Source organism: Simochromis diagramma, unplaced genomic scaffold, assembly GCF_900408965.1.
Source record: "Simochromis diagramma unplaced genomic scaffold, fSimDia1.1 OVJJ01000131.1, whole genome shotgun sequence".
Classification (NCBI taxonomy): Eukaryota; Metazoa; Chordata; class Actinopteri; order Cichliformes; family Cichlidae; genus Simochromis; species Simochromis diagramma.
The window spans coordinates 7,669,034-7,695,731 of NW_024387200.1; the positions used below are offsets into that span (position 1 = coordinate 7,669,034).

The 26,698-nt window shown below is 40.3% G+C and overlaps 1 protein-coding gene across 9 annotated transcripts; it reads right to left on the minus strand.

The window, feature by feature from the left end:
* Window positions 1-4,861: 4,861 nt before the first annotated feature.
* Window positions 4,862-25,760, minus strand: atxn2 (ataxin 2). 9 transcript variants are annotated; one of them, XM_040051012.1, is made up of 26 exons: window positions 24,981-25,760; window positions 23,195-23,225; window positions 22,741-22,800; window positions 22,302-22,373; window positions 21,525-21,675; window positions 20,660-20,674; window positions 18,694-18,818; window positions 18,450-18,541; window positions 18,081-18,269; window positions 17,167-17,339; window positions 16,586-16,834; window positions 15,386-15,574; window positions 14,903-15,082; window positions 14,644-14,748; window positions 14,384-14,454; window positions 13,892-14,256; window positions 13,588-13,651; window positions 13,325-13,471; window positions 12,654-12,671; window positions 11,954-12,014; window positions 10,881-11,074; window positions 9,520-9,646; window positions 9,248-9,436; window positions 8,921-9,135; window positions 7,010-7,187; window positions 4,862-5,684 (listed from the first exon to the last, which is right to left on the minus strand). In XM_040051012.1, exons 1-26 carry the CDS (start codon window positions 25,091-25,093, stop codon window positions 5,656-5,658), a joined length of 3,402 nt encoding a protein of 1,133 aa, XP_039906946.1. In that variant the 5' UTR covers window positions 25,094-25,760; the 3' UTR covers window positions 4,862-5,655. The 9 variants fall into 9 exon arrangements, with proteins under 9 accessions (XP_039906946.1, XP_039906945.1, XP_039906944.1 ...); XM_040051011.1 differs by having other exon boundaries at window positions 8,921-9,132; window positions 11,948-12,014; XM_040051010.1 differs by having other exon boundaries at window positions 11,948-12,014; window positions 24,981-25,759.
* Window positions 25,761-26,698: the final 938 nt, after the last annotated feature.

Here is a 26,698-nt window from a genome sequence, read left to right on the forward strand (position 1 = left end):
ATACGTTTTTACTATTTCTTTTCCATATGGGCTCTGTTCAGGACCCACTGCAGTATTTCAGGCTGCTGTGGTTGGGATCGTCGACCTGTTGCACGATCCAGTTTCAGTCAAGCTTTAGCCTTCACACAGTGGCCTTACATTTGGCTCTAGAATACTTTGGTATACAAAGGAGTTCCCGGTCGACTCAGTCGATGCTTGAACGTTGGCGTGACAGCTTTGTGCAGGCGTGCTGTGTTTGGCTTTCACCAAATGTGGCACTGACTGTGGCATCTTTTGATCCACAAGTCTTGTGGTTTGCTCAGATGCTCCTTTGCAAACCTAATCTGTGTGCTGACATGTTCCCTTTAGAGAGAAGAGGTTGTCTCCTTCCAAACAATTCATACTTGTTCTGTCATGGACTTTAACATTAAGAAATGTTAAAGGTGCTATGGAGGTGCTCACACTTGCAGACGATCAGTTAAGTGTGTTTAATTTGCTTCTTACTTTCTTAATTACTATGGAAACAATAAGGGTCTTCTTAGTTTTTCTGCATAGAGTAATGTGTGATTTAAGCGGTCTCTTTATGTTTTTTTCAGCAATACCTTCACTGCATTTTACTGATTTTGTGGCATGGAACGATTTACCAAAATAAGACTTGGCACTCCAATGTGAATTTTGCACTTGTATGTCAAAAAAAACAAAGACATAAACTTGAATGGCTTCACTTCAAAGAGCACAACAGGGGGGGAACTTTATGTGCAGACCAAAACAAAGTAGTTATTGAGTCAAAGTCGGGCATTTAACACAAGTCTAATTGATTTATCCTTCACTTTGTCTGGAGTCTCAACCTTTTTCCAATCAGTTTTGCATCGGGCTCTTAATCCAGCATTAAACCCTTAATGCTCCGGAAAAACTGAGGTGGCTCAGTTAATATTAACATGTGCTTTCCTGATTTGGGGGAGGAGCGTCATGTTCTTATCTGTATTTTTTACACTCACAGCATTAATTTTTTTTTTTTTCGTATTTTCTGTGTAACTTCACCACAGCAGCTAAAAACCAAGGAATGGCTGTGAAGTTAATGTCTTTTTTTTACACTATATGTTATTTGTAATAGAATTTGTATGTTTATATCATAGAAGAAGTTTGGTTTCAATCAGCAAAGCTTTGAAAGTGTCACGAGATGTTAGACACCAGTGATCGGACGCTGTTCCTCTGTCCTCCAGCTTCATGTTTTTGTGCACTTAAACTGGATTTAATCGATAACATAAGGTGCCTTGTGAGTTTGTCATCATAGCTTTTGTAAGGTTTATCCCACCAGTTGAAAGTGCACTGACTATGCCAGGTGTCAACTCAGGTGTAAATTTTATTGCTGTGAGCTGACTTAAAAAACAATTCTCATTCCACCACGTTGAGTTTCTTCAAAGAGCATCTAAAGAGCTGATTTTTACCCCAGACTTTATGGTGTTCTCGTTTTTCACACGCCAAACATGAAATGTCATGTTTTCTGTAATTTTTACTTTATTTTTTATTTTAATAATTGAAGCTTCAGTGCCACTAGCAGCAGGATTTCTTGGGGAATGGTGTTGTAGGACTTGTCTGTCTTCTAACCTTGCTTTAACACTAACTTTAGCAGTTGATTTTAGGTTTACTTGCAGTAAATCTGTGCTTAATATATGGTTTAGATATGATTCTGTTTGTCTCGCTGTCCTCTTAATTATTGCAGTTTGCTGGAGAGGTTTCTTTCCTTTTTTTTAAATAAGAGAAAAAGAAAAATGCAACTTGACTCCCTCCTTGTCACGATCAGAGCGAGATCGTCGTCATTACTCCTCTAATAACAAGTCAGCTTTGTCTACCAAAGGAATATTTGTTACAATGGTTGTGTAGTTCTCTTTAATGTAATCATCATGATAAAGACTGACATCTTTCAAGGGGAACAAAAACAAGAATGTTTTTGGCAAAAGTACGGTTGGTCTTCCTAACTTTTATGTTGCTCAAAGTCAAAACAAATCACCTTCTCCATCAACACCTCTGTTTCTCTTCTGCTAAACGAAAGCAACGGTAACAGTAACTATTTTTAAAAATATACCAGTCCCCTCTCTTTGCTGATTTCCCTTTAAGGGAGAATGACTGTGCCTTTTGCCAGAAAGCTGCTGTTGCTTTTCCCCTTTTTAATTGTTGTTGTTGTTGTTGTTTTTCCTCTCCAGAGCTCAGGGTGTGATTGTGTAGTGCAATATCTGAGAGATGCCCCGTGCTTCACACCTTCATGTTTGTAGCTAGGGAGCGATCAGAAGCTTGGATGGATGGCTTTCGGTGTTTTCACCTGGTCATAGATTGAAGTAAAAAATAGCCAATGACTGCCCAAGATCCTGGGAAAACATGCTATGTTAGAAAAAATAAACAGGGCTACCGCATATTTCTGTTGCTTCATGGCTGATATTTGCAGGAATCGAGATAATGCAAGAGAAAATCCCCATGTACCTCAGGGGTCTTTTAATCTTTAACATCTACTCCAGAAATGCCCCCACTCACCCCCCCCCCCCAATCCATGTTTTATTTTTTTAATGTCCAGTAGATGAATGTCATGTGTTCTCAATACTGTTCATCCTGTTTTGTTTTTAACTCAGCACTGTAAACATTCCAGTTTAACCCATCATCCCTTCTACAGTCAACGAAAACCACCTTTGAAAATCTGTCATTGTGTTTGCATCCCTTTCAGCATCTAAATTATATTAAATATATATCAACTGTATATTTGACCCATTTTTTTTAAAATAAACCCAACCAAAAAAAACAAAATGGTGTGGTTAGTTTGTGTATCTGATGTTTGTCTTTGTTCATCACAAAGAACAAAGTTGGCAAATGCGACATGGTGGCATTTCTCTGTTTTACAGCTGTAAGATACAGAGATACAGACAGTGACTACACTCACCTGACACTTTGTTGGGTACATCTGTTCACATGGCAACAACCAAGTGCATTTAGACATGGTCAAGATGACCTGTTAAGACGCCAAATGAAAATCAAAAGAAAGGTGATTCTTAGTGCAGCAGATAACTTAAGATTACAAGGAAATGGTTCACAGATGGATGCCCAAAGTTGGTACATACATTCTTTTATAATCACTTTCTTGATAAAACTCAAGATGGTAGTCATTTTCATGATGGTTGTTGACAAAGGCAAAAAAGGATATTTTGTTAGATAAGTAGATCTGAGTTTTCTGTGATCTACTTTAGCCCAGTAATTTATAAAACACTTTTTGGTAGCTCCTACCTTGCACTGTAAACTCCACCCCCTGAGATTTTTTCAGTGTTTTTGGACACATGCAAACCCACATGGATACATTATGGGTTATTCACAATAAACAGGATTTTTTTTAAAAATTTTTTTTTACATTAAACAAAGAAAAACCCAATATTATAAAAAAGCAGTTTAACACTTGCACTTATGTATTTTCCTTGCTCAAAATCAAATCCAGTCATTTTATTGCTAAGATTGCACTCAAAGAGTGAAATGGACAACTTTTTCCATTTACTATTCAATGCACAGTACAGTGGAAAACTCTTGAGTCATCACTCATTTGGATACTGGCTATGTTTTCACTTATCTTCAGTCCAGTCTTTGTACCTCACCATTTCATAGGGATGGATTTAGTTGCTTAAGCCACTTAAAAGTGACTTATAAATTACTCAAGCGTAAAAAGGCACCTAACTCAAGCAATGAATTTGTGTTTATACTCTTGTACAAAACAGATAAAATTTTGAGTTGGTTCTTAGGTTATCTTTAGGCACAGACTGTCACAAAAACACACAATTTGTTCTCATTTATTTACTTGAATCAATGAAAAATAGTAATGAAAATGCAGTTCGCCCACCATATTTGACAGTGGGGATGGTGTGTTCAGAGTGATGTGCAGTGTTAGTTTTCCGCCACACATAGCGTTTTGCACTTTGGCCAAAAAGTTCCATTTTGGTCTCATCTGACCAGAGCACCTTCTTCCACATGTTTGCTGTGTCCCCCGCATGGCTTGTGGCAAAATGCAAACAGGACTTCTTGTTTTCTGTTAACAATGGCTTTCTTCCTGCCACTCTTCCATAAAGGCCAACTTTGTGCAGTGCATGACTAATAGCTGTCCTATGGACAGATTCCCCCACCTGAGCTGTAGATCTCTGCAGCTCGTCCAGAGTCACCATGGGCCTCTTGGCTGCATTTCTGATCAGCGCTCTCCTTGTTCGGCCTGTGAGTTTAGGTGGACGGCCTTGTCTCGGTAGGTTTACAGTTGTGCCATACTCCTTCCATTTCTGAATGATCGCTTGAACAGTGCTCCGTGGGATTTTCAAGGCGTGGGAAATTTTTTTGTAGCCTAAGCCGGCTTTAAATTTCTCAACTTTATCCCTGACCTGTCTGGTGTGTTCTTTGGACTTCATGGTGTTGTTGCTCCCAATATTCTCTTAGACAACCTCTGAGGCCGTCACAGAGCAGCTGTATTTGTACTGACATTAGATTACACACAGGTGCACTCTATTTAGTCATTAGCACTCATCAGGCAATGTCTATGGACAACTGACTGCACTCAGACCAAAGGGGGCTGAATAATTACGCACACTCCACTTTGCAGTAAAAAAAAAAAAAAAAAAAAAAAAAAAAAAAAAATTTGGAATCATGTATGATTTTCGTTCCACTTCTCAAGTGTGCACCACTTTGTATTGGTCTTTCACGTGGAATTCCAATAAAATTGATTCATGTTTGTGGCTGTAATGTGACAAAATGTGGGAAAGTTCAAGGGGGCCGAATACTTTTGCAAGCCACTCTAAAAAGCTAGAACACAAGAGTGCACATTCACAGTAACGACACACCAACAGTACAAGCCAACCACAAGAAGCAGTTCAGTTTTTAAAACTTTTTTATTGTTTTTAAATTTTTTTGCTCATTTTTTAAATTATTTATATTATCTACAAAGTAAAAGTTTTAACTTAAAAGTTACATAAGGGTCGGGTGAGAAGTGGGATCTGATCACCTCAGCCGTTATAATTTCATAAATAACACTTTCTCCTGTCCTCTCGGCTGCCAACATGAGTTTATTTCACAGAAAGTTTCTCGTCATGTTTCGTTTTTAGTTTGGTTAGAAACGTGTCGTGTAGTCTGGAAATAAATGCAGCACATAGCAGCAGCAATAAACAGTAGGATTAATACTGTCTAAAGGTTGGAAGATTCTTTTCATAACAAGGTGCGGACAAAAATTACGAGTTCCAGTTGAATTTTCTTCTTCACACTCGCTGATTGTTTACTCTCTTTCACTTCTTACTTGGCAAGCTGACTTAAGTTGCAATTTGGGACCCCTGAAAGTGTGTGTAGATGTAGGTATAACTATCTGTGTTTGCAGATCTGTATGTGTATGCGTGTGTGCTTGTGTGTGGGGGGCCTGAATAGGAGCAGTCTTGTCTGTTAAAACTCTAGCTCGTTAAAACATGTCACTGCATCAACCTGTTAACATTCTCTTATTGCCTGGTCAGGGAGGGAGGGAGGAGGGAGGGAAGAGAAAAGCTGATGTGAAGCATGTCTGGTGAGGATGAGGGAAGAGAGGAGAGGGTGGGCTCTCTCATCCTCTTCATCGCCTGGTTATGAAGGCTCTGGTTGAGAAGCGCGGCGCAGAGCGGGTCCCTCAGCTCGCTGACGCATCTACAGCTGCTGCTGATGATGAGGTTGCACTGCAGGGATGACAGAAAGTTTCTTTGTAACACGTTAGATAGCTTTACAAAATACAAACTATTGTTTTAATTACACTCAAATAACAAACCAGTAATTCTCCTCCAATCATCTAAATCTGCACCTAAAGACGGAGTTTTCCCTGGTTTAACCTGAGGAGAATTAAATATCTGATAAAAAAAATAAATAAGTGTGTTTCTTCTGAAATTACCATTACTCAAAATCTCACCCCGATCATGTGTCCCAAGCTGAATCTTTTTAAAGACCTATCTTTAAATAACTGATGGTTCTGCAAAGCCCACAGTATGACTCGACCATCTGGATGGCTCTTATTGTGTGTATCGAATAGAGGACAGATGTTTTCCTTACAAAACACAATCTGAAAGTCACCAGTTCACCTTCGACCAGTGTTTAAATGCAGTTAGCTCAGAGCTGGTTAGTTATTAGCCCCTCAGTGGATGCACCTTTACCACCTTTACATCTTTCAGCCTTTTATGACTCAGGGGTGAAATGTGTTTCTTGTACTGACTGGACACTTGTTGCTTTGTCCCAAAGAATATGACAATATGTTAAAATCTTCTGACCAGTGACTGCTGACCTATGTGTCAGCAGTGTCCACGCACATATTTGCCTGCTGGGAATAATACAAAAATCACCTCTTTATGGTCATTTTTAACTGAATCAGATGAAAGGTGTAACATGTGCACAACTTTTATTTATTGCTTTATTTCCCAGGGGATAAATTCTCATCTGAATCAATTCCTACACAGGACAAATTTTACACGCCAAGTTTATGATTTGGGTCAAATACAGCAGCTGCCACTTCTTTCAAAGCTACCTTTTCTTGGCCTCTGTGTTCGCGGGAGTCGCCACACAGAAATCTTACTTCCTATTAAAATTCATTATTTTGAGCTGACTGTAACAAAAAAAAACAGAAAAAACAATTTGTGTCCATGAACATGACCGACTACATTGCTGTTCTCCATGGCACCGACACTTGGGTGTCCACGCCTCCCCTGCCTGCACAGGTAGTGACGACAGAACCTCATCAGACTTTCATGGCTGAGGGATAATAACTGTCCAAAGAATTAAAAAAAGAAAATTATGTGTGATTGCCCCAGCTAACTGCCATTATATCTATTAATGACACTCACCCCCCCATGCAAAAAAAAATTGAAGTCTAAATATTTCAACCATTGCCATGAAGAGTACTCACTTATTGCCTCAGTTTGCACAAAGGTGTAAAGAGGAGCTAGTAATGTAAAAGAACATTAGAGAAGGAAAACAACACAGTCTCTTTATAGAGGAAGGAAAATAATAAAAATACCTTGTGGATGTGCCAGGTAGGAGAAATGTGTGGTTGAGGAAACAGGGATGGGGTTAAGGGCAGTCTGGGGCATAGGTGGCTGTGGACCAGCTGGAGGACCCTGGGTAGCCATGAGCATCATTGGGGGATGGGTGGGTGCCGGGTGGTGGGATGGCACAATACCAGACTGCATATGGGCCTGGGAGCGAGAGAAAGAGCACAAGTGTGAGTGAGTGCGCCAGAGTGAGAACAAAAGTGTGACAGTGAGAGATCAACAGAAGGACAAAAGCCAGACTGGGTAAAACGATGAATCAGATGAGTTTCAGTGACACAGCGTTTCACGGCTCCGCCTGTCTGTTACCGACAGGAGCAGCAGCTCTGAACAGACACCGCATGATTCTGAATGTTTTTTTCCTGTCTTCTTCAGCAGCCTGTTTACATAAAGGTGGGGCTCAGAGACAAACGCACATACAGCATGTGACTTCAGCTAAGACAATAACACGAGGTTACAGTTTACTTTTCAAGTTTGACTTGGAAACGGCAACGTTTGTTTTCCATGTGCAACGAAAACTTCCTGTAAAATAAAACGGTGCGAGTACTTTAACACCTGTAGAACAAACAGAAAATAAAAGAGCACTTTCACTGTGGTCGACCCTTCACACATAAAAGTCCCCTTAACGTACGAGGAAGGAAGAGCCAGGACAACAGAGGACAGGACAATAGCACAATGATTACCTTGAAAGTCTTGCTTTTAGGGCTTATACATGCCCAGACAAAATCTGAAACGGATCCACCACTAGAAGAAAAAGTTTAGCTTCCTTTAGCCAAACACAAGGTTTATAATATCTCTACTGTACTGAGACAGGGGTATGAAATCCTGCCAATCACAATCCTAGGGCTTTGGAAAGCTACTCCACTCGAGTAGCATCATACAATTTACAGTTAAAAATATCCATATCTGATATTTGGCCTTGGTGGAGGCCCTCAGTAGAGACAGAATGATGTATCTGAATGGCAATATTAGCTAATTGGCAGTCTATTGGTATCTGCATTTATAATGGTCAATAGATGAAGTAAAGTTGATGTGTGAAACACTCTACAGCCAGACAGATTGCAGAGTGGCCTCTGGTGTACAATTCTGAGCAGAGCACAAACAGGTAAATAACTACACATAATGTAACAATGCTAGGGAAACCCATTTGTTTCATGTATCTAGGGGGAACCCCCCCCCCCCAAAAAAACCCAAAACTGTCAGAAGCAATCTGCTTTATCTCCTTAACCAGTTTCCTTCTGATTGGCTGCCCCTCATAAACAGATTATTTGAACAGCAGCTGCTCTAAGCCAGAGCTGCATGTCTGAAATGATCATATTAAGGCCATCCACTCTCACTGACTTCATACATATGAGAGTAGAAAAGACTGAAACTGATCACTTAGTAAATTAAGTCGTGCACAAACACTGAAGTCATCATTTGAAACTTTGGGCAGGTTTATTGTGAGCCTTCTCTGTGATTACCTCTAAAGCCTATATATGACACGCAACAAGGGAACTCTCAATAGGTCTATTTAAAGAATTCCTTCATAGACTCAATGGGGCCAAACTGCTATGGGTATCCAAGAATATCTCTGAATTGCGTGGTTAGGTTGTCTTCTTATCAGGAAATAATGTTTCTTTTCCTCTGTACCCCACAGCGTACTGTGACAGCGCTACATCCCAACTTGATCATACTGCCAACAAAATGTCTACCTCATTTAAAGGGATTAATAAAAGCCAAATATGACCCATTCATAAACTCAAACACCTACTGGAATGGATCCCAGACCTTTCTCACACCCACAGTGAAGTCCAGCACAGGAAACACTGCCAATCTGATTGCCTGGCTTGAGCCACTGTGGTCGCTGTTGAGCACGTTCACAGCAGGCTGTGACCTACCTGCTGCACGTGCGCCATGTGGTTGGGGTTGTAGCCATGCTGGACCTGCTGTGGGTGGATATACACAGCCTGCTGAGCAGAAGGGAAAGATGCCTGTGGGGACTGAGGGTTTGGCCCTGGGGTCATCGAAGGTGGCGTGGGTGCCAAGGCCGAATACATCTGCTGCTGTGGAGGCTGGTTAGCCAGGTGGAGGGCCTGGGCTGCTGCTGCTGCTGCTACAACAAAAATCATAAACACATGTATACATTACCATAATGCTCCACTTGAAAAAAATCCAGCTCCATGGGGGGAGGGGGTAATTACTACCGCCAACCTTAGGGCACTCACCTGCTGCTGCCTGCGGGTGCTGTGGGTGCTGGACTGGGCTGGCAGCTGGATGGCTAGGAGGGCCTCCATGTTGTGGTCCACCCTGCTGTGCCTGGCCTGTAGGCGTGGCAGAGGGCTGAGGGTGCTGCGGGTGAGGGTGCAAGGTGGCACTAGGGTGGGGGTACTGCTGAGGCATTGGCCCTGGAGACACTGAAACAGCAGTCGGCGTTAGTAATAGTGAAAAGTATTAAAAAAAAAAAAAATCACACCCCGTGCATTGGCCGCACACGTACCATACATGGTGTGTGTCTGCTCTGGGTACTGTGTAGTAGAGGAAGAGACGAGACTGGGCTGGCCATGCGTGGGAGGCGCCATCATCCTGGCACTGCCCTGCATCACTGGACTGAACACATGCTGTGCCTGAAAGAGGCAAAAAGGAAGCCAAAAAACTGAGGAAACCCTCTATCAACTCCTGCCGTCACAGTTTTGGTAACTGAGTGCCAATTTAGAGAGCCAACATTTGTTCAAAGGCTGCACATGAAATATGGACATAAACACTTTTTTGTGCTTCTGATGCATCTGTTCAGAGAAAGGAAGCTTATTTCTTTCTTGGTTTATACTTTTTTGTAATCATTAGTTAGCCGACTTGCATTTCTTAACACCAGCTCAATTTGTAAGCGCTGTGATGAAACTGAAAGGGAGAAAAAAAATGGCTTCTATGGTCTCACTCTGTGGTTCTGGCATATCACATGAACTGTGGTCTGATAAAATCTACAGTAATGCATTCTGTGTTCATAGGTTGCATAAAACATTCTCACAAGCTGTCATTTAAAGAGCCTGTGTGTGAGATCGTGTTTGTCTGTCTCATCCCAAAGCTGGCCATCTTCACTCAATTTAATTGGCACTGACGATCAAAGTGACATAAGGTTCATTATTTTTGGGGCATCAATGATTATGTGCGTATGATGTGTGTTCGATATGTCCTGAAAAATGCTTCCTTAAAGAATTATGTATTTAAGAGGCCAAATCCTTTCATGACTGTGTTAAAGAAAAATGCAACATTCATGAGGTTTAACTTATTTTCTTACATTTATTTACCTATTTTACATTTCACAACTTAACAGTCATTGTGGTATTGGCATCAAGCCTCAGATATCTTTTTGTCAATACCATCTACTATTCATTAGTAATCAACATAAAAAATATAAATGTGTGCTTTGAGTAGGCTCTGCTCCAAAAAGTGCTCGAGCCTAGCTGTTTGTATTACTGAGGATTTTCCAGGATTCCAGGCAGTAAAAGCTGCAGTTTTTCCAATGACAGCCTGTAGCAAACAGGTAGTAACTCTTCAGGTATAAGAAGCAGGAGTACACTTTGAGCTCAATAAATCAGAGGTGATAAAAAAAAAAAAAAAAAAAAACTGGCATGACATTGGCACCCCATCAAACTGCTAAAGACCACCAGCATCTGTCAGCCAAATCACCGACAAGTGAACAGCTGCGGGAGATAAAAACTGCCAGTTCTAATTGATGGTACCAAAGAAACTTTAATGGTTACATACGAGTCTTAATAGACGAGCCTGTTCAATCTATCCTTCCTCAATGAGCTGCTAAAGGCTGTATAGTTGTGATACTGCTGGTGCCAGAGTAAATCATACCTGTGACTGGTAGTGAGGCATCTGCTGGACGAGCTGCTGACTGGTGAACTGCTGTGGGCTGCAGGTGAAGTACTGCGCTGAGTAAGCCGGGCTCGGTGCTACAATCGGTGGCCCTGCTGCTGTGGCTGGGTGCATCATGGTGGGTGTGCCTGGCGGATGGTGCTGGTCTGACCTCTGCTGGGGCATGTTGGGTACTAGAGATTTATGTTAAGAGATGGGCAAGATGGAGAATAAGTTCAACATCACATATCACACATATATATACCAAGTCTAGAGGCTTTGGTGAGAGAGAAGTGCCGTTGGCTATGAAAGACACTAGTAAAGTCTATATGTGAGGGGGAGAAGAAAAAAAACACAAGCAACTGATCATATTATGAGCCATATTTAAACTTACTGAAAGATAATAAAGATTGGCCAGATCAGAAATTAAAAACAAAATCCTGAAGCCTCTCTCTTGTAAAAGCAAACTACAAAAATACTTGCACAACAGCATTTCTGTACTTGCGTAATAATTGCAGGTCGGTAAGCATGTGTGGTAAAACAATATATACAGCATCAGTGGTTTTTGGTGTCCCGCGTAGTGAGAAGAATATACAACATTCTTTAAATGATTGTATAGCGATTGCTGTTGTTGCACGTTTGATTTTGTGTGGGCAAAGCAGCTCAATCCCCCACATGAATAATCAACGTAATTAATCAACCAATCCATCACACTTCATGTAAAACTGGGGAATTATTTTCAGCCTTCATTATTCTCAGCTCCTCATGATATTGAGTGACTGGTAATATTTCAGATTGCAGGCTCCTGCGTGGTGTGCTTCTGCAGGAAGCCCTCTCTTTGTTTTTTTTACCCCATTAGGAATTTATTTACTCCACCAACAAGACATTTTAATTCAACCGTTTTGTAAAAAATGCCACAACTGAAAACAAGCTTATTATCACATACTGTCCAAATAGCTGGTTAAAAATATTTATGTATTCACATGGTTTGTAAATATTGTTCACCAAGTTGAAAAAAAGATTATGTGGGAGGGAAATGAGAGAAAGAAAGCGGTGGTTATTCTCACCTTTACCTGGTCTGTAGGGTTTAGACTGGCTCACTGTCATAGGCATCTGAACCTGGTACATGGGAGACTGGAGAGAGGTGAGGAACGAGGAAAGGTAGGGAAAAACAAAAAATAAAAAACATGTTTATACTCAATTTTCTGTGAGATTTCCAACAAGATTATAAAACAGACAGTCTGAGGATAAACATGGGTGCATCTATGCTCATTTGTCTGGGAACCTTAATAACAATCTGGCTGCAGATAAACTTTTCATCTTCTTTTTGTCTAACACAAACAGCTTACTAGAATGTAAGAGCTTGCGGGAGTCATCGCTTACCTGGGGCCACATGCACTTTCTACACCTGACTATCATGAGCCAAAAAGGTGTTTTTACAGCATTCATAATACTGTTTTTTCAGTTCCTGAACTCATTAACATTGTCCACCATGCATTTGTGTTACAAACACCCCTTCAGCAAAAACAAGCTAGCTTAAACTCATTTTAGCTTGCAGCCATTTGTTTGGAAAACAGATGGAACAAAGGGAAATGAGCACAGTTTTAAGTCCATCTGAAGAATTGCAATAAGAAGTTGGCAAACCAACATCTGATGATATTAATTCAACAAGCAAGCAAAACATCCCAGTACTTATTGGGCTTAAAAAATGAAATAAAAATAATACAAAAAAAAAAGTTTTTAAAAATAGAAATCTTAGAAAAATTCACAAACCTTCCATATTATGCTTTTCTAATGGAGCGAGAGAGAGAGGGGGGAGGAGGAGGAGGGGGAGAAAAGGGAAGAAGAACCACTTTTTAGTTGTTATCGTTTGCACGTGTCTGATGTTGGATCACCAAGTTTTTCTTAAAGCAACATAAGAAATGTATTGATCACAGCTACATATATGCAACATCAAAATTATATCTATACTAAACTTCTAAAAAAAGCTTTGACTAAACATTTCTAAGCTTGTTATGCAAATAATCACCTAAACATTTCTCAGTTCATTCTGTAAGAAAACCATGTAACTAACACCTTCTCAAAAGAAGACAGGGAACAACATGTCATGGGGAGGGGGACCTTTTTTTCCCCCCCTAATGCTTCTTCTGCTACATGGAGGGAAAAAGTTTACAATGAAACAAATGACAACAAATGTGAGCTTTGTCCTTAAAAACATAAAATACACTGAGAAAATAATGATGGCAGGCATGAATCAAAGGAAAGGAAAGAAAATTACCACGTGAGGACAAACATAGACAGACATGTTAGTCACTGTTGTTAGGGGTTTGTCTGAATGAACCCTGCATTTCATACCAACACAGTGTGATGCTCTGGGTGATTTGCACTGAATAAAAATGAATATCTCCATAATGTACATTTCAGTATGCAGGTGTGTATCTCACCTGAACTCCAGGGCTGACTGGCGTCAGCGGATACATCTGGGGGAAGCAGACTGTCTGGCCATAAACAGTCGGAGGTTGCTGGACCACGATGGAGGGGCTGGGCTGGCCTTGAGGCCGGGGAGGCGTTGGGGTGTTGGCTGGTTTGGGCTGAGGGAAAATACAAAGAAAAACAAAAGCATATAGAGACATGAATAAATTAAATACCAGACCCAGTTTTTGGTTTCCAAATGTTTTAAGCTTGGCAGAAGCGGGTTATAACTTACCTGTGTATTAAACCTGGGTTTGAACTCATTAGCATTTGGGTTCAGGGTTGATTTTCTCACTTGACTGCAGAGAGAGAACAAATAGAGAAAAGGAATGAAAAGGAAGAATTTGTTTCTGAAGCTACTTAAACTTGATTAAATTGTGTTTCTTTAAATTAATAAATATTATCATTAAATAATTTGTTGTTGGTTTTGGACAGTAATAAATCCCTACTGTGCATTATAGTAAACTGACTACAGACCACACAAAATGCAATAAAGTCATTTTTGGTTTTCTCGTGGAATGGGTCTCCTGTCCACTCACTCCTGCACTGCTTCTTTTTTCTCCTCCTTCTCTTCATGCTTGGGTCCGCTGAACGTTGAGGTGGCCGTCGTCTGAACTCCCTGTGACGTCACATCAAGCCCTGGCCTCTTCTGGTCAGTAGCAGAGGGAGACTGAGACATTGCAGCGGGGCTGCCAGGCTTACTGGTGCTTGTAGTGGTAGTCGGTGGAGCATGGGTACCACTAGGTGTGCCAGCAGCAATTACTACAACACCATCTTCAGTGGCCTCCCTCCCCACTGTGGAGGCTTTGTCCAGGGGAAGATCTTTAGGTTTGTCTGCAGGGTCTCTAGCAGACTTGGTCATCACTGGTTCACAGGGAGGGTCTGGGTTGGAACTAGACTGCAACTGGCAGAGGGACAGAGGAAAGATGAGTGGAAGAGGGGCACAACCTCTGCTGAAGCCTCACAAACATGAGATGAGATCAGTCATATCTTAGCAATTTGTATGTCATATAAATTCAAGATACACTTACCCTAAAATCTACACTAAATTTCTTTAAATTATCTATTTGTTTTCTGTGGTCTGATGGTATAGAAGGCGGTCCTGCAAAGTGAATGGAGAGAAATAAATGCAGATTATGGAAATATCAATTTTAAAAGACATTGTTACATTACGACTACTAAAGAAAGGAACAGATGAGAAACCCTCGTACTCATGTTTAAAATTGTATTGCTTCTCAACATTCTGAGGTTAAAAAGAACAAGTTAATGCAAATTTATAGTGTTTACCAACCTTTACAAACTTGTCTTGTAAAACTAGGTGAACTTTCCAAAGGCTTGATGTTCTCCTTGTTTGTAGGAGATGTTTGTCTAGTCTCCTGGGCACGACATTCTTTTGCTAAACAGACAAAAAAGAATGTTTACTTACTCCCATCAAAATGATTTAATGATAGCTTTTTCTGATTGTAGCACTTATTTATACATTATAAAAACCAACAGACGTGTTTTCATATCACTATTCATATTCAGTTTTTTGTTAAACTTCAGCTTACCATCTCCTGATGAAGAAGTGACTATGCTGGGGGCAGGGCTAGCTGCAGTAGGAGAGGAAGCTGATGTTGGAGTAGTAACAGTTTCCACAGGAGCTGTACCTGTCTGAGGTGATGGGAGGGAAGAGGAGCCAGCTGAAGCTCCACCCATACTATTCTGTCGGGGGGAGCGAGGTCTGTGAGCTGAGGAGGGGAGAAGAATTTGGTGTTCACAACACATTCAGGTTAAATAACAAACAATGACAGGTGCTTTGAAATATGCCCTCCAGTGGCATTAAACTAAAATCTCTGCAAAGGGAGAAAAATACTGGACTAGTAGGTTCACCATTGGGATGCATTTAAAAATCCTATGTTGCCTTGTTCTCAAGTTACATTGCATTCACAAGCTTTGGTGTCCACACTGCCTGCCCGCCCAGCAGGGTGACAACAATATCCCATCAGCCTTTTATGGCTGAGGGGTACAAACTATTCAGATTAATAGTCTACCTCCGCTAACCACTGAGGACCATGTCCCTCCAGAGGAAGAGCTGCTCCTGGTTTGTGGAGTCACTATGGACTCTCCAGGGGGATTATGGGAAATTAAGTCCACTCCTTGGGGTACTCCACTGGTCCGACAGGGTGGCACTCTGTGAGCACGAGGCGTCCGCTGAGATTTTGGAGACATCCTTGGTGGACCTAGAGATGTATAAAGACAGAGGCAAATGGATAGAAGCTGGTAAACACACAGTGACAGCAAAGTAAACATGTGTTTCCTAGCATCCCTCTGTTAATTGTTTTTTTTTTTTTTTTTTTAAACTCACCAGTGCCTCACAAAAACTTTTAAAAACTCAAGTCTAGATGCTGATAAATATCACACCAAACAGTAAGGTTATTTTTTGCATGCATGCTAGTGGAGAAATTACAGATGATCCTGTAAAGTGATCAAACACCACATCACACCACATCACAACCAAGCAAAGTGAGAGATGAGAAATGGGAAAGCAAAGGCCAAAAAGTGAGATGAACAGTGGCCTACAGTAACAGCATATTAAAAAATAATGAGAGGCCAAACACTAGTTAACAATTTTTCTATTCAAGTAAAAATAATTGACGTCAAGAGATTAAGCCTCACTACCAGTTTTTTGGGGGCTTTTTTTGGAGGGACTCTGGAAATTGACGGATCACATTTCTGGTCAACAGTTCGTATCCCAATGGAGTGGAATACAGAGAAGACTTTTAAAAACTGCATGTGAAACTTAACTGGTATTACAACCACTTATCAAATTTGTCAATTCAAATATCTCTGAGCATCTTTCTCATGCCTCAAACATCAAGGCTTTTTTATAAAAAAAAATTAGAATATCATCGTGCACCTTCTTTTGAATGATCTACCAGAGAAGTTGATAAATTGGTGCCTTAAGTGTTACCACACCCAAAGCATGGCACACATTGGTGCACCCACATGCCAAGGTGAAACTGCCTGATGTACTGACAGAGAATCAGAGTTTTTCAAATCTGATCCCAACTCAGTCTGACCAAGCAATTTCTCCTATTTCTGCTGTTCCACACTAGACCTGGGCAAACTTATTTTTCAAATAAAACTGATCGCCATCAACTTTGAAATATTTCACATTTCTTTGTGACTTAAATCCCTCCAGCTTCAACTCGTGTTTTTTGCCCAGGTCTACTCCACAGAGATGTGGGTACCTTCTGAAGACATGCGTTTGGCCAGAGCGGAGGCTGGCGATGTGGGCCCATGGTGGGAAAAGGAGGATGAAGAGGAGGGATAAGAGAGGTGGGATGAATGAGAGGAAGGTCTGGAAGGTCGAGAGGGGGGCCTGGAAGGTGGCCTGGTGGGCGTGGTTGCCCGATGAGGCAGGGAGGAGGGACCGGACTGGTAACGAGAAGGGGGACGGGAGGAAGGAGATGGACAGGGTGAGGGCCAATGGGATGAACCTAAAAGAGGCAAGGACAAATGATCAAGGATGACACAAGCTATAGTGCAGGGGAAACAAAGGTATAGTGGGGACAGAAAGAAGAGAGAAATTTAATTTAAAAAAAAAAAAAATGACAAGGGATGGGGAAACAGGAATAAAATTGCTTAAATAAAAATAAACTAACAAGATAACACAAGAATAACCCAAACACTTTGCCACTGCAAAAGAACTTATTTCGAGTCGTGGTTTGATCACAACAGTGACTCACTCATCCACTCCTTTACTCTCACAAATACTGTGTTTGATTTGCAGCAAGTAACAGCAGATTTGTAGGTGACATATTCAATATACCTCCATTAACCACCCTCTGGTCGGATCCAGAGCTGGGACTGTAGTCGTGGGGTCCTGGTCGAGGAGTGGGGGGTCCAGCTGAGCTCTGACCAAGACGAGGTGAATTCTGACGCCCTGGCCCCCATGACATTGCCTCCCTGTTTCTCTGACCAGGAGGAATGTACTTGTTCTCTCTACAAACATACAAACAGACTTAACTCAGCTAAACATATACACAAGGCAATAATAAAGATGAGCAATTAATTCTATACTTTATTCCATTCCAGTAAGTGGTCATTAGCTAAAATGAGCTTATTTTTTAATTTTAATTACCAGTTATAGGAAGTATTTGTTATAGGAACATTTGCTGTCTACTTGTCTAGTAAGCTTAAATATTCCTCCCAAAGAACAGGAAAAGGGGCAATAGAGTTCTACATGCAGCACAAAAGCATTAGAAAAAAACCGACAGAAAACAAACTCCACAAAGATTTTTTTTTTTTAAAAAGGCACTAACAGCAGTAGTAGTAGGCCCTGTTCAAAATTTTTAACACTCAGTTTAGAAGTTCTTTGTGTATTATGACTTTGTGTTCTTCACTGCCAGTGCAAAGCCAAATCAGCAAGAGAAGCATAAACTAAAGCAACAGTTTTATTTCAGTGCCCCCTGGTGACAGCACACAGCTACAACCAATGATTGTATGCAAAGCTCTGCAGTATCCTTTTCCAGCTCCTCTTAAATTCTTATAACAATAAATTGTGAATAATGCGAGTTCTAACAACTCCACAGAATGTATCAACAGGCAATGAAAATTGAAAATCGTTCAAATATGAACCCGCTGTTTACGAACACAATTACATTTACATAATTGCAAAGTGTACACAAAATGTATTCACAGAAACACGTAGTATTTTTGTAAAAACTCATATCCTGGCACCACCTGCCAAGTGTGTGAGTCTCCCTTTCCCCTCGCACAACAGCAGTGAATTTCTCCTCGTCAGTCCGTTCATCATTCTCCAGAGCAACGCGGGCCTTGTACGTGGCACTAGCCTCGATCTCCTCTGCCAGCTGGGCAGCACGCGCCTCCCTCTTCAAGAACTCTTCTGAGTTGTCCCTCTCTAAAGGTACCCTGGGAAATAAATTCAGGTTAGACGAGGAGTGACATGGGACAGCATGGTTCTAAGTCTTTAATTTTATAATAAAACGAGATTAAAGAGTGAACGTTTGTTTACTGTCAGAGATTCAAAATTAAACATATCTAGTATGACAAGTATACAAACAAATACATGGAGAACATGAAGAAGCTTACGTATATGTGGACAGGCTGCTGTCATATGTGGACAAGACTCCATATTTCTCCTCATTGTACTTGAACATGTCATTGGGATCCCACCCATTAGACTGATGTGAAAACAGTAGCAGAGACAGAATTTGACAATCAGCATGTGAACAAATTTAAATGCTCTGGATCACATGAAACAAACTCTTTGTTTCGGTTGAATATATAGCAAGTTTAGCACCAGCCTGTTTCTGGTGTCTGATACTTTTCTCACCACATCAGTATCCAGAGACTCGAGGCTATCAGAGTTGTGGGTCTCTCCTCCATCCCAGGGCTCAAGATCTTTCTCTTTATGCTCGCCATTGATCCGGCCAGTCACTGCTGCATCTGTGAAGTTGTCTGAAACATGAAGAAAAGAATGTATATATTTATGTACTGCATGATACCACACACACGCACGCACGCAGGCTCCACTCTAACTGCTTAGAAAACAAAGTGCTCATCATGCTTCAAGAGCCTCTGAGAGAGTTCTTACAGCCAACGTCTATATGGAGAGTTTGACGGTTCAGAAAGACACACCGAGTTACATCCAAACACAGGTTCAACAGGATTTGGGGGGGAGGGGGGTTCCTTTACAAAAAAAAAAAAAGCAATTTTCTTGAGCTGGCATTGGTGAGTCTGGAAGTGTGAGCAAGACTTGTGAATAAAGGGAGAGTCCTGAATCACTGTCAGAGTATGTAGCATAATGTCTCTAGGTGCTACAGTATTTTCAGATGGCTAACTTTTATCAGAAATTAAATCCAGCTACGAGCAGTGTCTACAATGCTTGACTTGCACCCTATTTATTAAGAATCACCATAGCAACATCTTGAAAGGGAGCACATTAATTAAACAATTTACTTTGAGCTAATTGTGGTTTCAGGATGTTCATTATTTTTATGTAAATGTATGGAATACATTGACTCAACAAAGTCATAAACTGACAGATCTGCTCAAAGAAAACCCCCAATTATAACTGAATTGAAATTCTAATCTCATGTTAGCCCAAGTCTGCTCTCACATTTGCAGATCTGGCACCAGTGAACTATGTGCTCAAAGCATACCAGCCACCTGAGTTGCTTTTCTCACACATCATAACTCATCTCACAATACAAAAGGCATTTAAGCGTTTCAGGCACAGAGCAAGTTCAGAAACATTAGACTGACACCATACGGGCAGTTGGGCCAATAGGCCTGGTTTATATTTCCAGTGTTTGCTGGCATGCTTTGTGCACACTGTCCACCAAAGGAATTATACAAAGTAAGAAAAATTTTAAAATCAAATGTGAGAATAGTGAGAGGTAAGCAAACATGCATTTAGACTGCAGTTAATTACATGACCTCAAAGCATTTCAGTGCCAAACAAAATTAAACTTCTCCTAATAACCTTTTAAAAACAATGCTCAGAAAACAAATGATGTAAGAGAGCCCAATATGACTTTTGAATCAGTTGCTTTCAATGGAATCACATTAATGTTGCTGATAATCTACCATTTAAGTGTGGCATCACTCGAGCAAGGCCAAGAAAGGTTTAAAAAAACAACAAACAAAAAACAAACAAACTGATGTTTAGGAAAAATCCTATAAAAGATAAACTAAACAAAAGCAATAAACATTACCTTCTTCTTATACAAGTCACTGCTTCATCGTTGCCACTTCTTGTTGTTTATTTCCCCCCATCCTATTTTCTCTGGTTTTTACAATTTCTGTGATTTTTTTTTTTTTTTTAATACAAAGCACTTTGTAACCTTATTAACAAAAATAGAGTTTATATTAGTATTAAAAAATTACCCAAAAGTATCCCATAGGCTGTATCAAAAGTTAAAACTGGATAACATTTAAAAACTCCAAAAATCAGCTTGAATGATTTTGAGGGAATAATTCTTCCACCGAAAGCAACATGCAGTCTGAAGACGCGGTAAAAATAAAAAGCAACACTGATCAGCAATACATATCTCATTTTTAGTTTTTGGGTGTATGAGAGCAGTGATCCTAAAACTTTGAGAATCATACTGGAATCAAAATGCAGTAACAATACATACAGCAAAAAATAAATTAAAAAAAATAGATCATCATGCCCAAATGTTCGTAAACGTTACATTTCTAATTTAATATCTAATTTAACAGGTCTAATAAGAGCACAGTACATATTTTTAAGAGCATACAAAGATGTGCAAAAGGAGAAAACAGCCATAGATTACCTGTGTCTGAGGAGACTAGACCATTGGAAAGGAGAGACACACAGATGACAGATAGTCAGAAGAATGACTGACAGATAAAATGACTGGCGATCACACCAACAGTTAAATTCATACCAGACATATTTATGATATGGTTCACCTAGATATAAGTTGTAAAGGTACTCAATTCTAACAATCTGAGCTTGGGTCAAGCCATGTCTAGTGCACTCCTCACATCCCATGATTTCGACTGATCACTTATTGAGCATTTCTTTAAAAAAAAAATAAAATAAAGGGGCAAGCAGACAAACATGGGTACTTTTGACATTTTATCTTTCTGTGTAAATTTCACTCACTTCACAAGTTGTTAAAGTGAAGTGGCATCATTGTAGTGCCCTAGTTTCAAATCATGAAGCAAAACCCCTCACACCTTCACGCCTGTATATTTTCAGACAACAAAACTCTCCCGCAGAGTCAATTATCGTCCAAAGCAGAATCATGTGGGTGCACATGAATTACATGAAGCAGGCTCCTTCAGCCTTTATTGAGTGTCCTTGTTGCACTAGAGCAACCTTTGGACCAATCGATAGATCAAATTAGACTTCAATGACTGGCCACTCTGAGCAGACACACAAGACTTAACTCACAGAAATGCCTCTGCAACATCAAGATAGAGAAGACTGAGAAGGGTAATACATTGTATGTATGCAAAGATGGGAATTCACTGACATACGTTTATATTTTCATATGTGTAAATGGACAGTGTGACAAACTCACCCAGTTAACATTGTGCATTGTCCATAGGTTTTCAACATGCGCATGATAAATCTCCAGTTTCAATAACTAAAAAAATCTTTGCCAAAAAATAAAAATATGACCACACTACCTTTCCTGGCGAAATTTAGGTCCACATCTTTGAAGTTCACAACTACGACATCAGAAGCCTTGAAAATGATGCTCTCTACAATATCTTCTTTCCTGGGCCCTGTGCTCGGTTCTGTACTCTTTCGGTGGGCTGCATCCAACACCAGGTCACACTGAGGGAGATAAATATCATTTGAAACACAGAGGGCAAAAAAAAAAAAAAAAACTATCTGCAAAAGACACAAGAAACTATGGACACAGGAGACTGGGACAATGCACTCTTTCATGCCCATCACACTCCACAGTAGCTAGAGAAACAAAACGGCTATAAACAATCTCAAGAACAACCCTAAAACTAAAACATACTGAGAAATCTCAAGAGATCTGTTTTAAGCATCACAAGAAAGATATGTGGTGTATGGTTATGAATTAAAGATCTGGAAAATTGTAGCAGGCTTCCTTTAACTATTAGTCAAATAAATCACTCATCACTCTTATCAATTAAACTACTTTGTGTAATCCTGGCATCAGCATACTAGCGTAGATCTGAATTAGAGGAAAACCTCAAATTTACTTATGATTATTACTTTTGGGAAATAATTCAACCTAAAAGGGAAGGTAAATGCTCAAATATCAGAAAAAGCAATGCCGGTCTAAACCACCTTAGGGGTGAAACTAGTACCAAGTGTTAGCAAGACTCCATCACATTTAACCCTAATCATATTCAGCTAGTGAGAAAGTAACAGATTTCCCTCCATATTGGCACAATAAAGAATACCACATTATGCATGAGCCTTACCTCTGGGCCATAGGTCTTAAATACTCCCTCATAGACTGCTCCATTTTTCACTTTAAGCTCACACTTGGTCCCCTACAATTAAAGAGGCTTGTCGTTATATACGGTATGTGCCTTTCAGTACAAATTTTAATTTACATGTTCAAAAATATAAGTTCAGAAACCCATTTTTCTGCAAGGCAAACCATTGATTGATCAATCACTGGTTTCCTTTTATGCAACCAGCTGTCTCTACAACAGGCTTTGTTTAGTGCTGTGTAAACAATTTGAAGAAACAGCATGTGGCAAAACAGACTGCAGTAAATAATGTTCTTACTAACTCACTTAGAGTAAGCATGATTCACATGGCTGCTTCATCCAAGGAATTTTGCAACTATGCATATTCTTATAATCATTACACACAGGGAAAAAAAGGAACAAGGTAGGCACACAGTAAACGTACCACCACTGAAGTCAAGACATGGACCATCCTCATATTTGCATATACACCATTGAAAATGACCTAAAGAAAAGATACAATTAATTTTGATGCTCCCATTTTGAGCACAAAAAAGATGCCAAATAATGTCTCATCACTGTGGAATACCAATAGACTTGTTCCATTCTTAATGCAATTAAAAAGGCGATATCTGGATTTATGCTTTCTCTGGCATTAAAATGCTTTAAAAACAGGAAACCAAGAAAAAGAAGTGTTAAAGCATTGTGAGGGTTTTTCCTGCATAAGATAAATTCTGGTGCCCACCAATGACATGCCTCAAGAGGAAAAAACACACCATCACTATGTTCAAAAATCTGTATTTTTTATTTATTTATTTGTTTTTTAAGTTTTTTAAAATACTCAAGCTTGAAGGTATTTTTGTTTCTCAAATGTATATGAAAAATAACAGGTTACTCACTGCTGCTGGACCTTTGCCACTGTGTCTCCCCCTGAGGGACAGAAAAAAAAAAATCGCATTTTGATTAAATTGTTGTCAAACTCACCATCAACTGTAAAAAATAAAATAAATAAAGACTTGACTTAGCACATGCTCTGATATGTGCAACTCACTAAGAGAAATCATAAGAGGCAGTGATTAAGATGATACAGAACTGCACTTGAAGTTAATCAATACAAGCTATATAATTTGCTTTAACCTTAACCTCATTTCTAAAATATACTTTCACAGCATACTGCAAGTACCTGCATACTACAATCACTTGTAGCAAACTACAGAGAACCAGGTTTAAGAATACATGAGGGTCTTATAATGATGCTTTACTGAGATTATGACTGAAGAGCACATGTGAAATATTTGCAGCTGCAGACATGAAAATGAAATCACTTTGGTTTTATCAAGTATAAGATTTATTACCATCACTATCGATTTCAGCTGTGGAGACATCACCACAACCATCAACACAGACCTCTTACTTGATCATTTGTTTAAATTGTGGACATTGACTTCATATTTAAGATCGACAGAATTGCTCTTGCAGATCACATTTCCAATGTGCAATGTAAATTCTGAAATTTCCCCAGTGTCTCCACAACATCATGCTTATAATAATGATGTTTGTGATGCAATCTAGCCAAACACTCAGCAGCTAAGAGTTTTCCCAGGCATGTCCTAAAATGCACCTTGTTCAGCAGCTGGCACATAACCAACCATTCAAGGTAAGCAATGGCCACTAACCCCTATATTATATTCGTTGCAGTAAATCAGCCCTAAGCTTTCTAAAACACACTTAGCCATGCCATTTTGAGCTGTAATGTGCAGGTTTTGTGAGCATGGTTATAAACTGGTCCAATATTCATTTATAGCATCTTCACGATGAATCCTACGCAGTGAATGGGGAGTGCTGTCCTAGTGACCGGTGAACAGCAGCCTGACCACCAAAAATCACAGCATGCATGCTGTTCATGCACTGACAGTGTGCTTTATCTTCATCTTGGGACGACGTGTACAGAGAAAGTCATGCCTCAAGGACACTATTTCTCACGAACAGCAATGGCAACGTCAAGGTTGAAAGCCAGTCGGTCTGTAATTCCCCCTTCTCCTCCTCCACCTCACCCCCGTTTCCACACCCGCCCCTTTCTTCTGAGCGCCCACACGCTTTATATCCATTTCCTGGCAACCCCGTTGCAGCAATGTTGCGGTAACGTACCAAGCTACATGGCAGCCAAAAGACAACAAATGCCGTTGCGTGTCCCCCATTAGCCAACGGTTACAAAACTGAAACGCAAGCATAGGCTGTCAATTGGCTAATTAACGCTAGCTGACTTGGCTTCAAGCTTAGAGTAAACTGATACCAGCAACTTGGCAAGCAGCGTCACTAGTACTACACTCATGTGAGGAAAGATAAATGTCCACCCGAACATGTATTTATGCAAAATCAAACTCGTGGTGGCATGTTTGATTTAACGTGCCAGAGAAGATAATGTCACGTCGAAAGTTGCAACAGCACTGGACCAAGCAGACAGGCAGGCCTCGCTAGCTGAACTGCACAACTGGCTGACCAACACGTCGCAAGGCCCGCACAACGTTCACAAACACGCACTAGTTTTGGACCACTTAACGGCAATGTCATCTCTTACAACCGCTACCGTTTGGCAGTGACTATGGCCAAATATCGAAAACGTGTCAAACCAACCCTCCTTGCTGTGTTTTTGCTTCGCTATGTTAACGTTTTAATTTCACATACCTGCCCAGATTCTGTCTTCCCCCGCCGCTTCCTCCGGCACCGGAGGCGGCGGCGGCACCAGCGGTGCTACCACCGCCGGGCTTGCTGCGATTTCCACCGGCCTTCATTGACATGGTGATCCCATAAAAGACAGCGTCTTTAACAGACCAGTTTCACGCCGCAATTTCTTGACGCTGAGACGGTGTGCGGTACCTCACTAACGTTGGGCAATCCGAAGACCTAGCTTAGCCAGTAGGCTAAAGTCAACGTGCCTGTTCAGGAGGATGCTTTGCTAAGCAGCTAGCCTGGCTAACAGTTGCTAGCTAAATTAGCGACCTGTACAATTCCTATTAAAACTGAAAAAAAATATATTTAAAAAAAGACAACACGCTCTAGTAACTTTTCCGAAATGAACATGTGTGTTACACCTCTTGTCAATTTGTTATATAATTATTATCTCAAAATCGGGTTTGCAGCTATCTCGGATTCTTTCCGTTGCTAACAGCGAAAAGACCAAAACAGCCTGAAAGGGGGACAAAAACAGCGGAGGGATATGAGAGGCGTGACGGCTCGCAACACTTCACTCTATATTTTTATGCGCTGTGTTATTTGAAAACTATTGATCTTGTAAACAGATGAACATGACCATCTTTAACGTAAAAACCCAATGCAGACATTTGTGTTAAAAGAGACACAGTTACATCATGGCACTATTTTCAGGAAGTCCATGAATTTTCAATTACTATGTAGTGTCATCCACGTGAGCCGGCGAACTCACTACTAACATACACACAAACACACATCACGGCGGGTGTGGGCATAGTGATGGCTAGTATCCACTGCAGCATGAAGGTTTCCAATTAGCAGGATTGGAGGGTCACTTTGAGATAGTCCCATTTTTCGTTAATAACTGGTGTAACTTCCACAATCTTGATATGACAAGACAGCTGTACAAAGAGGATTTCAGTCTAGTAAACTAAACTAAAACAAAGTAAGGATAAAAAAAAGTTTCATCAAATAAAAAACAAAGTAAAATAAAATAAATAAATGGACCTAGAAAACTAACTAGTAGGGCTAAGGGGTGTGTCTAGAAGAGGGGCATTGGGTGGCACCAATCCCCCTAAGATCTTATGTAACAAGTCTAAATACTTTTTCCCACTTTGCAAAACATTTATACAGTGCGTGATTGTGCTTAAATTCTTGTGCAGCATCACTTTATACAAAACAAATCTGCAATAGGAACCAGGGCTGCACATGAGCCAGAAAATTGTGTTTTCTTGCCCATTTCTATACCTTTAAAATTTTTATTTTATTTCATTTTTCCACAATGTCAAATATGGTAGAGACAATGTTGTTGCATGGGCAGGTATGGGTTGCCAGTGGAACTGAGTCTGACAAATAGTGCAAGACTGACTGGAATGTAAATGGATAATGACCCAAAGCTTACTGCAAAGGCAACCTAAAAGTTTCTCACAGCAATAAATGTGATATTCTTCAGTGGCCAAGTTGGTCACGTGATTTCAGTCTAACAGAGCATGCTTTTCACTTACTCAAGGGCAGAGCGACACAAACAAGGAGCAACTGGAGGTGGCTGCACTAAAAACCTAACTGAACAACTTAAGTGTAGAAACAGGATTTGGTGATGTCCATGGGTTTTAAACTTCAGGCAGTCATTGCAAGGGATTTTCATTCGAGTATCTGTTTTCTTCCTTATTCAATTTAGGGTCATAGTGCACTTA